This window comes from Centruroides vittatus, unplaced genomic scaffold (assembly GCF_030686945.1).
Source record: "Centruroides vittatus isolate TY-2023 unplaced genomic scaffold, ASM3068694v2 contig_19, whole genome shotgun sequence".
In the NCBI taxonomy this organism is placed as follows: domain Eukaryota; kingdom Metazoa; phylum Arthropoda; class Arachnida; order Scorpiones; family Buthidae; genus Centruroides; species Centruroides vittatus.
The window spans coordinates 4,973,107-4,987,664 of NW_027121169.1; the positions used below are offsets into that span (position 1 = coordinate 4,973,107).

Here is a 14,558-nt window from a genome sequence, read left to right on the forward strand (position 1 = left end):
TACATTGTGAATTTTCAATGATACACCAATAGTTTTTGTGATATTTCATTGTCAAATCTATTTACAATCAGTACAACTGACCCAAACCATACAGCCTACTCAGTGGCATAGCGAACATAACTGGCACCCAACACTTTATTGGTGCCCCTCCCCCCCTCCAGAAACACATATAATTTGTCTTGGAGACCATTTGGGCACCCTTCTGAGAGTGACACCGAGTGCGTGATACACCCCCTTGCACCCCCCTCGCTACGCCACTGAGCCTACTAGCTCCAATCTAACTTATTAAAGACAAATGAAACTTTTAAGAAAATTTAAATTCAATCTTAAATACAGTGTTTAAAATTACAATGAGAATTTATTTACATAATGTAAAATTTATAGTAGAGGCAAGTTTATTCATTCCATTATTAAAATAAATATTATAATTTAATCTACTCAGCTGATAACCTAATTGCTGTAGAAATGCAATTGTTTGTAAATTCAATCTTTAAGATTAAATTAATAAACAATTGATAGCTTTTGTCAGATTGATGATAAAGTTTAAAAGTTCAACATGTTCTTCTGAGGTTTTGTTTGAGTTAATTTTTCACTAATTAATAATCAAAATATAACGTTTCATTACCAATGTTGGAGCTTGCAGCAAGCAACATGACTGGAGTACTAAATCACAAAGGCTAGTTTTTCATTCTATTTCAATGTCAAAATGGCTATTCTTCTCAACTTTGTATTTTAATACAATACTAGTTTAGTTCATTGTGTATAAAATAATTACCACAGTCTGATCTAGTTTATTATCATTTAAATATAAACAATATTACATAGTTAAAACATTAATAGTCAGGGCCATCATGAGCTAGAGATAGAGCATATCCTTTTTCCTCTTAGAGGTCTCCTTTAGAAATTTTTTCTTTCTTTTTTTTCAAACAGATGGAATAAGTAAAATCTTTCTTTATTAATAAAACACAGGTTTAAAGTTTTTACTTTCTGGTTTTGTAAAAGACTTTCTGCCCTATGGTGCCCATAGGCACTAAGATACCCATAGGGCAAAGATATGCCTTTATCTTTCTTCCTACATATCACATCTCCATACTTTTACTGTTGTAATAGAATATTTCTTATATTAAGGAAAAGGCTTATTTCATTATAAATTTGGAAATTTTTATATCAGATAAAGTATTTTATTCAAATATAATAGAAGTAATACAAATATTTTATATATATAAAAAGTTTTTACAGTTTTTAAGAAAATAAATCTGCTATTTGATATTTTTACACAATTATTATCCACAGCATACATCAATTTAAAAAACTATTATATATATAAACTTTTTTAGGATATAATAAACACTAGATTAATTAATGTCATAACTTATTAGAAAAATAATCTAATATTAAAGAATATTTACAGAACAGTAAAATTTTAGACCATGTTCTTCAATTAAATTTCCAGTTTTGATCACAACAATTTCTATCTGTCAATTTTAAAGATATATAGAAACTGTAGTTATATTAAATATATGTGTAACATAATTAACAAATCTCCATTATTAATTAAAAGTAATTCATCTAGTTTGTGTTCTTGCTGCTTTATGCACTTCAATATTAATATTTAGCATATAGCTGAAGTAAGAAATACCAATACTTTAAGTTACTGTGTTTTGAGAAAATAACAATTGAAACAATTAATATTTAGCATTTAAAGAACTGGTTAAACTGATAACAATAACAGATAATGATTGCACGCTATCAATCATGTCGACACTGATGCTGTGAAACAGTTTATTTGCATGTTCTTCTGAAGATAGATGATATATTGTAATTAGTGTTTCAGTTATAGATAAGCACAGTTTTAACTTAAAGTTTTTGTGTGTGCTAATTCTGATAACGTTAGATGATCAATGATGATATCTGTGATTACAATAAGCAGAATCTACTGTATTATACAAACAAAATCAAAGTTTTATTTATTCAGCATTCATTCAATTCTAGTATACAAAAAAGTTAAAATTTTTCAGTTAACCATATTAGTAAATTTAATTTATTTCTTGTTTACATTATTAGAATAAAAAATATATGCAGTATCTTCAAATTTTACAAATTTACAAATACTTTGCCATAACTCTTGGTTGAATGCAAATATTCCACTCCATCGATTATGCCTTCAAGTCCAATAAATTCTTTGCCTGTTTTTTTGCCATTATCCATGTGGATTTTATCTATTTTATCTTCAAACTCATGTATTAACTCTTTCATAGCTTCGCGTGTATACTTAAAATAATGAAATAAATAAAATCCACGTACACTAGCTGATTTAGCTAGTAGTATTTGAGGTAAATTTTGTAAATTCATTTCTGGAATATTTCCTGATTTATAACCTGATATAAATCCAATTATAATAAGACGTCCACCAACTGCCAATGATGATAAAGCAGCAGTAAAAAATTCTCCTCCTATACTTTCAAATACAACATCAACACCATTGGGATATTCTGAAGTTAATACATCTTGTAATTTTTCTTCTTTAGTAATAACAACTCTGTCACATCCTAGTGCTTTTAAGAATGATGCTTTCTCTTTTGAAGAGCATGTACCTATTACATGACAATTTTTCTGTTTGGCAAGAAGAACTGCTGTGTGTCCAGTTCCACCTGCAGCTGCAGTGATGAGAACAGTTTCTCCTGTTTTCATCTCTCCACATTTATCAAGAGCAAGTTTTGCTGTCAAACCACTTGCTCCAGCTATTGCTATATATTCAGGTTTAGGTTCTCTTACAGTACTTGATATTGGAAGTCCTTCATCAGACTCTTCATTCTCTGGAAGCACAGTATATTCAGAATATGCTCCAGATTGTATATATAAAATATAATCATTTTTCTGTAATTATAATAAAATGTATTAATTTATTGAAATATATTTATTATTAAATAATTTAAATAAATACATTTAATTTTTTTCTTAAATAATTAATAATAATCTACAGTATTTTATTTTTGCTTATTGGGATTTAAATTAAAACTTTTAAATGTGTATAATGTAAAATAAATAATTTTTAACTTAAAAACAAATATCTTTCATATAATATGCTAGTTTTAATATTAATATATGATTACAGTAGACCCCCCTATAACACAGGTTTATATAACATGGATTCGTATAACACAGTGAAAAAATTGCGATCATATTCATATAACACGCTAAAAGAGACTCGTATAACATGGTAAAACATCATCGCCAACTCATGTCGCAACAGGACTGGTTGAATCTGGACCAATAGCGGATATTGTACAAACCATTGAGTTTAAACGAGCACTGGACCTACCAAAAAAAACATTTATTATTCAACAGCCATAAAAATTACATTTTTATTAATGATGTCTCCAAAGTAAAGTTATTTTTCTGCAAAAATTTCGCTGATCAGGAAACACACGTTCGCAAGCCGCTCCATGACGAAAACGAGCTTAAGCAATGGCTTCGTCGAATGGTGCACACTCGGTAAGTAATCCTACAATCCTACAATTTTTTGTTTATAGCATAGTTTATATGGATTATTCCCAAAAAATTGTACGTGATTTGAAAATGTTGAGTCAAATTAGTCTAGAATCGATTAATTTTAGGGAAGAAAACCTTTCAAACAGCCGTAGCCCCTAAACTGCACACATGCCCAGCTGTGATTGGCTCATGTATTTAAGTGACTCATACAACACGGATTCATATAACACGCAATGTATCCAGCGTGTTATAGGGGGGGTCTACTGTATGTTCTCTAAATACCACAGAAAAGCTGTTTATTCAGATTATAACTAATGGCAAGTTGTAAGTTACAAGTATTACTAATGCAGTGTTTCCCAACCTATATGCTGTGACATACTTGTGTGTTTCAATAGTGTCTCAGGTGTGTTGCAGAAATAGTAAATATTTTTTTAAATTTTGAATACTCTCTTTTTTAAAATTTGATATATCTTTCATATTTTTACCACCAGATGATTGACAGGAGAAGAGGTATTCATACTAAAATGCCAACTGTTACAAAAATTGCATCGGCATACCCAGTGCCGTAACTACGCAGGTGCAACAGGTGCACAGGGCCCACTTGGAGGGGGGCCCAAAATGCATGTATTTGTTTTATTAATTTCCCAAACCTAATTATTTAAGGGGCCTAAATGCAAATTCTCGCACAGGGCACAGGAATAGCTAGTTACGGCACTGAGCATACCCTCACATACCCTGGCATACAAACTCTTTGGAGCTTCTATAAACATTATGCTTACCAGATACCTAAGTATACCTCCTGAAATGGTATAAGTATTTCCTTAAAGAAATTATAAATGATTTGTAATTTGCTGGAATACTTAATAAAATAAAATGTTCTTAGTAGTAAAATTGTCTGTACATTCAGGAAAATACATTAGCCATTTGTTAATCCAGAACCTCCTGAAAAGTAGCCAATATTTTGGAATTGTCCAATAATAATCCACACATACTAATGTCATGCAAATTGAATTTTATTTGGACACATGATGCACTAAAGTGACCAGGCAGAAATTGAGATAAAGATGAGGATGCAGTCATACAAAGGTTCAAATGCAGGATTTTTAAAATGAGAAGTTAAAAAAAAAGACTATTTTTTCATAAGATAGTTTATTAGTTTTTACAATGGTGTGTAGACAGAAATAACATAATATAATAGACAAAAGAGAAACTGAAGATGTAGAAAATAAATATGAGTTATACAGAAAAATTTACACTTAAAATTAAACAGTTTGTTTACTCTAATTATTTCCAAATAGAAAGGATTATTTTAATTCTTTCTTTCTTTTACAACTTTCAGGAAACTTAAATATGCCAAATCTATATTGTGATAGAAATGATTTATAAATCTCATAAAATTAGAATTGTAGAACAGAAATCTTTCTGTAAAGTCTGGATTTTGTTTCTCATAAATTCAATGTTAAATAATTTATAATGAAATAAATAAGTTTATTAATATTTTTACTTAAAAGTTTTTGATCAATACATACTTTATACTTTTTAACATCATTTCCAACAGCAACAACCTTGCCAATTCCTTCAAATCCTACTTCAAATGGAACAGTTTCACTGAGGTTGTATTTTCCTGCTGATCTAATAATGTCAGAAGCATTTATTCCCACGTATTTATTTTGCACAAGAATTTCATTGTGTTTTAAAGTAGGTATTGGTGATGTTACGATTGAAACTGCTTCTCGAAAATTTATGGACTTTTTCACCACCATTAACTTTCGAAACGTTGTTGGAAGCACTCCAGTCATTGCCATTCTAAAAAATTTTATTTACATTCTTGATATAATAAATTGCCAATTAACTGATACAAAATATATTTTCTATAATCAAATATTTAAAATTAATTAATTAAATCATTTACTTTTTAAAACATAAATGACTTTGACTAATGAAAAATCAATCATTTTCATCATATTTTTCAAAAAGTATTAAGAAAATAATTGTTTAAGTTTGAAAATAAATAAAAATTTTAAAACAAATTAAACAAAAAATTCTTCTAAAAATTATAAAAAATATTGATATAAAGGAATAATTCATTAAAACTGTGTGGATTGATAATTTAATTAAGGGATTGAATTATATGAAAATATTAAATTGATTTATATATACCAGTAAATCAAAGTTAGCTCTATTACATTACACAAATGAAGATGCTGCACTTTTGAACCAATTAAATTTTAATAAGAATTTTATTAAAAGATGCTATTCAAATAGCATTATCAGGCTGATGATAGCTATTTCAATAACAGTTTAGTTGGCCAATATATTTCATATTCTTCCAAAAAAGTAAATTTAAGTACTTGAATAAATCTTTTCTTCTGCTTCATTCTTAATTTCTTGTTTAAGTGTTTATATATTATAAAAACTAGCAGACCCAGCCACGAGTTGCTGTGGCTCAAAATGTATCTATTATAAATGTATAACACTTCCCCACAGGGGGGAATTTTGAAAAATCCCTTCTTAGTGTGCATTCTCTTGACATACCCTATTAAAACGCAATCAAAAATGGAAAAACACTGCATCTAAAATAGTATAATAGAAGCAGAGTTCTTCACGGTAAGCCTTAATCCTGTTTCTCTCCCTTATGGGGGAGGTAATTTTGACATTTATATTATATAAAAGCACGCACATATTCGAATGCAACATTGTGTCGAAATTTCAAATCAATCAGTGAACTTTCAGAGATTTGAGATTAGAAGCAAACGAACATTTACATTTTTATTTATATAGATATAAAAATTAAAAAGTCCAGTGATATAAAATATTTAGATTTTATTGGAGTATACTTATATTCTAATACATTAATATTTATTTATAAAACTGTAATAAATATAAAAATTGTGAACATCTTGAAAGAACATCAATATATCTCAACTTCTTAACATAGTCAAATATTTCAACTTAAATAATACACTTTTAATTAATTAGCAAAGTCTTACTTATTACTACTATATATATATATATGTACATTAATATACAGGGTATTCTACAAGAAAGTGACAATATTTTTAAAGCATGTTCTAGAGGCCCAGGGTTCCAAAAATATCCTATAACCATAGCCCTTAAATGCTTTGTTTCAGTGCTAGAAGGGTTTAAAATTCAGATTAGCTACCCCTTAAGATGCTGGTCTTTAGTACTACTATGCACTACAGAATAGCCTCATCCTCACTCCCTACCTTCAAAATCTTACATTTTTGTAAAAATATAAGGTTTGCTTGCATTTCTTGGCACATTAGTACAGCACAGAAGTTGGAGTATAGTGAGATTAAGGCTTTTCCACAGCACTTAGCAATGTTGCAGAGCAGCATCTTGAGGGGTAGCTAGTCAGAACTTTAATGCACTGAATAACAATCTGGATTCTACAATATTTAGCAAATCATCTGTTCTCTTACATAAATGTATCATAGATATTGATTTGTTACTGGATTAAATTGTCTGGTCAACATTTTAAAAATGTTCTTTAAAACTGTTGTTTCATACACACAGTTTGAATTGAAACATAATCAAAACTTGATATAACGACCTCTTCTTAAACAGCATCATCATTATAAAGCTTAATGTAACTTTGAAATTCACATAAATTGGCAATTTTTATTACTAAATTATATGAACTTCAAACTTTCATATTTATGTATATCCCATTATTATATATGATTCTTATTATTTGAGGTATTTAAGTTCAGAATCATTTAGTCTTATGTCAAAATCAAAGTTTGACTGTGTATGAAATCGAAGCTGAAAGGCTTTGAAATCATTTTTATAATAATAAATTTGGCTTGTTCAATTAATTAAAAATGTATTATTTAATTTGAGATGTTTTAAAATTTTTTATAAATTAATTGTTTTAATAAAAATCTGAATTTTCGTACAGAAATATAGCAACAGAGATTTAATAATTTCCTTCATTGTATTCCCAGATATTATAATTGACATGCAATTTGTTTATATTGTGTTCAAAAATATTTCTCGTCATTTTAATTCTTACAAAAATGCAATATTTTTACAGTACTGCACTTTTAGAACCTATAACAGGTGTGATATAAAAAAACAAAGGATGCTTATCACCACAAACGTTTTCAAACTGCTGAGAGTTCTTCTTACTGAATTACTGATGGGCGTGAGACTGAATTACTGATGGGACAGAGCAAACCATTAAAGGAAATTCAAGAAACAATAATAAGGTGTCATACCAGTTATATCACACCGGTTATAAGTTCTAAGAGTGCAGTATTTTACACATCCCGGTGTTCTCCAGTGTAGTGTAGTATATTTTTACAGTAAAATAAAAATACATTATTTAAATTAAACGAATATCTGAAAATTTTATAATTATTATTCTCAATGGATGTGATAATATAATACAAAATTTAATAAAAAATTTATAATGTTTCTTTGCAAAAAAATAAATTTTCTAAATATTTTACTCTAAATTTAAAGCTAAGATAATAAGAACATTTGACAGTTTAATGAAGAATATAATCAATAATTACCTGATGCAAACATACTATGTTTTTTGTTTTAATAATTTAAATTTCATTTTTTAGTGCTAAACTTTTTTTAAAAAAACTCAAGTTCTTTTATGCTTTATGTTAATTATCAGGTGTCCACAACAGATAGAAAAATTCAGAGAAGACACCAGCCTAGGGATTGTCCATAAATTGTGTCTACATTTTCTTGAAATTTTTACTTCCTCTCTCCCCTTGTCTCAGTTTGTCCAAGTTTCCATTAACCCCTTCCCCTTTTCCGATGCCCAACAAAACCCAACTCCCTCCTTAAATCCTTTATCACTTTATTAATGATAGATATCACAAGTAGAAATGAAACAAAGAAATTTTGAAATAAATACAATAAAATGCATTAACTGTATAAAGTTTAATGAAATAAAATGGATGTTCACCAAAGCTCAACCTCTTCCTTTCCCCTTGTCCAACTTTGTCTTACTAGTCATAACCCCACCTTTCTTTCCAATGTGGATGTCATTTGTGGATAGCCCCTTACTATTTAATTTTTATTTTTCCTATTAATTGCTAATAAGATTTGTGTGTGAAGCAGGGATTTCCAATGGGTTTGGTATAGACCCCCTGCAGGTCATGGAATTTTGAAAGTGGTTGATGGAACTAACTCAAGGGGTCAACTGGGGGTCAATGAAGAAATCAGATACATGTACTTCTTTCAAAGAATTTTCTATTATGCATTCTATATGGGGACAATACAAGAAAAAGATTGGGAACCTCTGGTATAAAGTCTGAAAATACACCAGTTTTCTAATGTTTCCATAGTTTCCATCTGATAATATTTTTTATCAGATTTACATTTGAAATATGATAAGAATAACAATTTACTTTGATTTTTAAAATTTATTATGTTATATTTTCAGGTAATTTAAGGCAGTTCAGAGTACAGTTTTATGTAATAGTACATCAAGTTATCTTAACTACATATACTGAGAAAATTTATTTTATGAACTGTGACAATTTTCTAAACAGCATATTACTATTATAGATATTCAATAGCTTATAAATAATTATATCATTCAGTGATTCATCTGTTTCAAAATTTTTCATAATTTCAAAAAAAATAACAGTTTGAGGTCTGATTGTTTAATAACTTGACACATTATTATATATGAGGCATATAGTTTCAACAATGGCCAATGCCACATTTTCTGGGTCTAGGAGGGCTGTGAATATGGCTGATTTTGAAACTAACCTCCAATTTTCATTCCACTTTTTATCCTTTCTGTTTTGGGACTAATTTAGAAATTTATAACAATCATCATTGAAACAAGTAGAAAAATACTTTAATAAAAATTAGCTAAGTAGTTGATCATCTTAAGAGATTCTAAAAGCAGATATTACTACTTATAGTATCATTAAATTTGAAGTTAAAAGTATTTTATTATTTGACTCCCCAAAAGAAATGTAAAAGAGTTTATTGAAAATAAAATTATATCTTCTTATAATTAACGAGTTACTTGAAAACTGCCAAATGATAATGTGCTCATTATTTAAAATAATTATAGTAAATCCTTTCTAAATTGGACACTAGTGATTCCACAAAAATATATCCAATTTAGAGAGAAAGATACAAACAAAACAGACATTTACTGTCTCCAATTATCAATAAAACAGTCTAATGTTATTTCCATTCTGATATTGTGCACAAATTCATAGGTTTTATTAACATAAAAATACATTCATGTCCAAAATTAAAGTAACATACAAAAATATACACAGCAAAAATGCAGAAAATGAACAGCCCTCCATTACAATGAATCATCCAAATGTCCTCTCTGATGTATGCCTGGTTCAGTTACTGATACTCAGGAGCATCAGTAAGTAAATGCTCCTGAGTATCAGGAGCATTTACTTACCGATGGTATTCCTAGCAGATGACTGTTAGAAGCAATGTCACTGTACATATAGTGCATTACATTTTGCCAAAAAAGTGTACTGCTACTGGGCCTCATTTGCACAACACCTGTACAATAGGTTGGTACTTTGCCGATTTATGTACGACATAAGTTTCAGCTATTCGAGTTTTTCGAGTATTTGAGATTACACAGGTTTTGTGCTTGCGCTTCAATTTTGGACACCAGGGTATATTACTGAAATTGTAGAATTTAAATGATTGTGTTTTCATTAAGTATACTTATAATAAAAATAGTTTTTATAACATAAAAGTATATTATTTTGTGCATGATAACAGAATGAAGATAAGATATGAACGGTAACATTAAGTCTGGAGATTCAAAATGCTTAACAATGATGATTAAAATTAAAAAATTCACATCAAAGTATTTTTACCTTTATAGTAGAACAAAATTTTCAAGTTGAAGTCAACAAAATTTGTTTCTGGCTAATGCTAAATAAAATATTTCATTATTAATAGTAATAATAATTATATACATATATATCTATATATATATAATTATTATTACAATTAAAAACAATATTGATTATATTTAAGTATTATTTTAAAATAATTAATTGCTTGCTTCAATACTGGTTTATGTTAAAAAGCAATTATAATTTTAAAAATTTTGTCATTATATAAAAACTGATATTGTTTTCGAATTGTATAATATTCACCAAATTCATTATAATGGTTAAATATACCATTAAATATTTTCTTGTACAAAGTGACCACAAGTTCTATAGCTGAAGATTGTCCAAATTCACTGGAGAATGTATTTACTGGATATGGATTTAATATGACTCCACTTCCTTGTAATCCAGATTCAATAAGTGGCAATATACAGTACTTTAAAGCATTGTGAAAGACAAAATTTCTCAATTCTACATAAGAACAGTCAAAAACTTAAGAACAGTTATCAAGAATTATTTTAAATTTAATAACTATCAACCATTAACACAGAAACCATCCAGAAAAACATGGGAAAAACTTGTTTGGGGAATGTAATTAGATACTGTATTAAGGCAGATACTGTAATTAGAACTTCTGATTTAGCATACATAAGAACTTTGTGTTCACTCTGTACACTAATTTTGAAATAATACAGTATACTGAAACAAAACTAATTATATTGGAAATATTGTGAAATATAAAATGCTTAATTAAATTGAATTCTGAATACATTTCTTAAATAATAATCAACGTATAATTTGTAGAAAATTAAGGGAAAAATACGATGATTACATTCAATAACTTATTAAATAATCAATATTAAATGCTCATAATTAATTTTAATAAGTAAAACAATCAGAATTATAGTAAATTGATTATCAATCACTCAACATTTATTCAGAAATTGATGATTTCTAAATCAGTATCATCAATTTCAGCACATGTCTATTGTACAAATAAACAATTTTTTTTTACTTTAAGAACATAATATAAAATTTGCTAGAAGTTACTTTTAGGCCCGTAGTTTATATACGCGTGTATATACAAAGTACCTAAAAGTATCTTCTAAAATCGAAATTTCATTAATTAAAGTAACTGATGTAATTACACTTTAAATTTCATCAGTTCCGTCGAGTTCGCTAAACTTTAACTATTAATGTGTAAAACGTTATTTCGTAAATTGTCGGGATCGATAACAATTTATATGAAACACGCCCTTACCCTGGAATATATTACAACCACGTGCTAATGACTCACTAGTACATCAGTAGCGATGACTCGACTCTCGCTATTAACAGCGAAGCCAACTTCAGAGTTTTCTCCTAAATTTAGGAGAAGATATAGTTTAGGGAGAAAATTTAAAGTCTGTCCATGTTGTAGAGTTGCAGCGACGAATAGGAACTTCTATCAATAGGAGTCATATGACTCATGGCTATTCTCACTCGAAAATCACGCTTCATCACATGATGTCAGCTACTGCGTTTTATCTTCTAGGCCACTGATTCCCAAACTTTTTCGATCCACCGCTCCCTTTGTTCCATAAAGTTATACCCAACGCCCCCTAACCCATTTTCTCTTGTGTGAGAAAGGATTGGAAATATTCTTAGGAAAACTTTTCTATGAATCTCACACTCTGTGCCCTTACCGTACATTGTTCTCAACATCTGGAAACCATTAAATGCAATGTTTCCTCTTATCCATTTAACAGAGGAAAAGGAACGGCTGTCAGTGACCCTAACTTTTGCCTTTGGTCACCCTGCCTCCAGCACCCCCCTTGATTTACTCACCGCCCACAGGGGGGCGGTAGCGCCCACTTTGGGCAGAACACCCACAAGTTCTTAACCTTGTTTGTTCCATGGACCCCTTTTCTAATCAGCTGAAAGTCACGGACCACCTCTCGGGATAATGTTTTTAAATAAATAAAATTAAAAAATAAACCAGTTATATAGAAATACATTTATTAAAATAAAAAACATACGATATAGTGCTTCTTTCTTAACACAATAATTAACAATACAATACATTTAAAATATATTAAAGTTAAAATTAGTCTTTAAACCTTCCAAGCTTACGGACCCCTGATTAAGAACCCGTCTTAGATAAACCCTACATAATTTTTGACGTAGAATCCGAATCTGGTCTAAAAAATAGGAGTTCCCATCAGAGTCGTAACTAGTCTTTTATGCGCCCAGTGCGAGCTTCTGTAACTACGCCCCAAAACTATGATATAAAACTTGGTCCAGGTCATTTCTACGCCCCCCAGGGTCTACGCCCTGTGCATGGGCACCGTTGGCACCGCCCTAGTTACGGCATTGGTTTCCATTTCAATTTACAAATTTGGCCCCCCGCCACACGCCCAGGGGAAGACGGGTCTAAATTTTTCGGGGATGAACTGCCCCCCAAAATACTGAGGGTTTGCTTCAAACATTTATTTCGTACGATGAGTGTTTCTCGAGATATTTCAGTCTCAAGAAAATTTCGTTAATAACAGAAAAAATATAATGTTGAAAAAAAAATTTTCAGTTTTGAAAACTTTTTTAATTTTCTTCAGTTACGTTCTTCAACAGTTTCCTTTTTTAGACGGATCGTCGATGGCATTTTCGGAAACTTTAGTTGAAATGTCAGAAACAGCATTATCGATGGTTGACAATACACCTAAAGAACTTTCTTTCTGACTCATTTGCGATGCTTCCTCGTTTACTAATGTTTGAAACGGAATCGGGCGATCTCTTACCAATTTCGATGCGTAGGAATGAAAGTTGGAATCGATTTTAAAAAATACTGATTCGAGAGTCGTATTTTTCTGCCGATTCCCCATTCCTGCTTATTTGTAGTCGTTTGACTTAAAATCTTTTCTTACTAAAAAAAACACTTACTTTTCGCTAATATTCTGAGTTTCAATTTTCTTTTCTTCTGCCTGTTTGCTATTTTGAATTTAAGAAAATCGCGTCGAAATTTTACAAAGAAAAATAATCTGGTAACCTCGATCATATCAATCATACGAGGGCGCTTTCGTTCCCCCGAACACTGGGAGTTCGATCTTGGATTCGCGCCTGGCCAGAGACAGGCTGGTCAAGTGGAGTTTTCCGGATTTTTTCCACGTCTGTAACGCCTGAATCCAGTTGCCCTTAAAAAACAGGCAGATTGCCCAAGTATTGCGTTGCCATAATATAACAAACAATCATTTATTAGCAATCTTTATTAGCATATCTCCAAGGTCCGAAAATTCGGAATGCTCTTTATTTTCGATGTCTACGAAACTTCAACGAATCATCCGTCCGTACAGTTTATTTCCATCGATCTCGTGATGCTTCTCATTTCTTACTACAGCAAAGGGTATTTTGGACTTATTTCATCGTTGATCATCTTATATTCTCGAGTTTCTTCGATGTCTTTCACGGGGTGAAACGACTATTCCGTTCTCTTCTAAGCATTTTCTAATAACTTTCTCAAAGGCTGTTTTCTCATCCGGTATTACAGTGTCACTCTTTGCTACGACGGGAACAAGAATGACGATTTTTCCCAATCTCTTCATGCATTCAATATCCAGAGGAGACAGCCAGCAACCAAGAGAAACGAAGTAGACGCAGCAGTGAGCTCTTGTATCTGTTATGGTCTTCTTACGAGCCACACATTCTTCTTCTTTCAAATACTTTTCATGTTGCTCGTCTATATTATATTTCAGAATAGGAAACCAGCAGTTTTCGTTGTTAATTTAATGGCCAAAGCCGGATGTGTCTGTAACGGTCAGGCGTAACCGAACTCCTTTCTCCTCCAGAAGATGGCTAACGGATTTAATTTCTGTTCTTTTTTGATAACCATCGATTTCTACCTCACTTTCGTTTTTCCAGCAACTTTTACCACTGACACAAGCTTTAAAAAAAGAGTTAAGCAGAGTACACTGGCCTAAGCCTAATTTTTCAACCAGAAGAATGTTAAATTCGTTACCTCTCTTCAGACATTTCTTCAAAGTTTGCTCTCGAAGAGTGACCATACCGACGTCACACCAGTTTTCTGTCTTCAAATAATTCCATTGAATCCTTTCGGTTGATATTTCCCACATAATTGCTATTGAATTCGGTCACTAAATTCAAAAATAGCGTTGAGCCGAATTCACGTGGGTTCGATGGCGCCAATTTTGAATTTCG

The 14,558-nt window shown here is 30.4% G+C and overlaps 1 protein-coding gene across 1 annotated transcript; it reads right to left on the minus strand.

The window, feature by feature from the left end:
- Positions 1-1,941: 1,941 nt before the first annotated feature.
- On the minus strand, positions 1,942-11,617 carry LOC136970198 (prostaglandin reductase-3-like). The gene is made up of 4 exons (XM_067264621.1): positions 11,519-11,617; positions 10,350-10,407; positions 5,022-5,298; positions 1,942-2,877 (listed from the first exon to the last, which is right to left on the minus strand). The coding sequence occupies exons 3-4, from the start codon at positions 5,295-5,297 to the stop codon at positions 2,095-2,097; spliced, it is 1,059 nt and encodes a 352-aa protein (XP_067120722.1). The 5' UTR covers position 5,298; positions 10,350-10,407; positions 11,519-11,617; the 3' UTR covers positions 1,942-2,094.
- Positions 11,618-14,558: the final 2,941 nt, after the last annotated feature.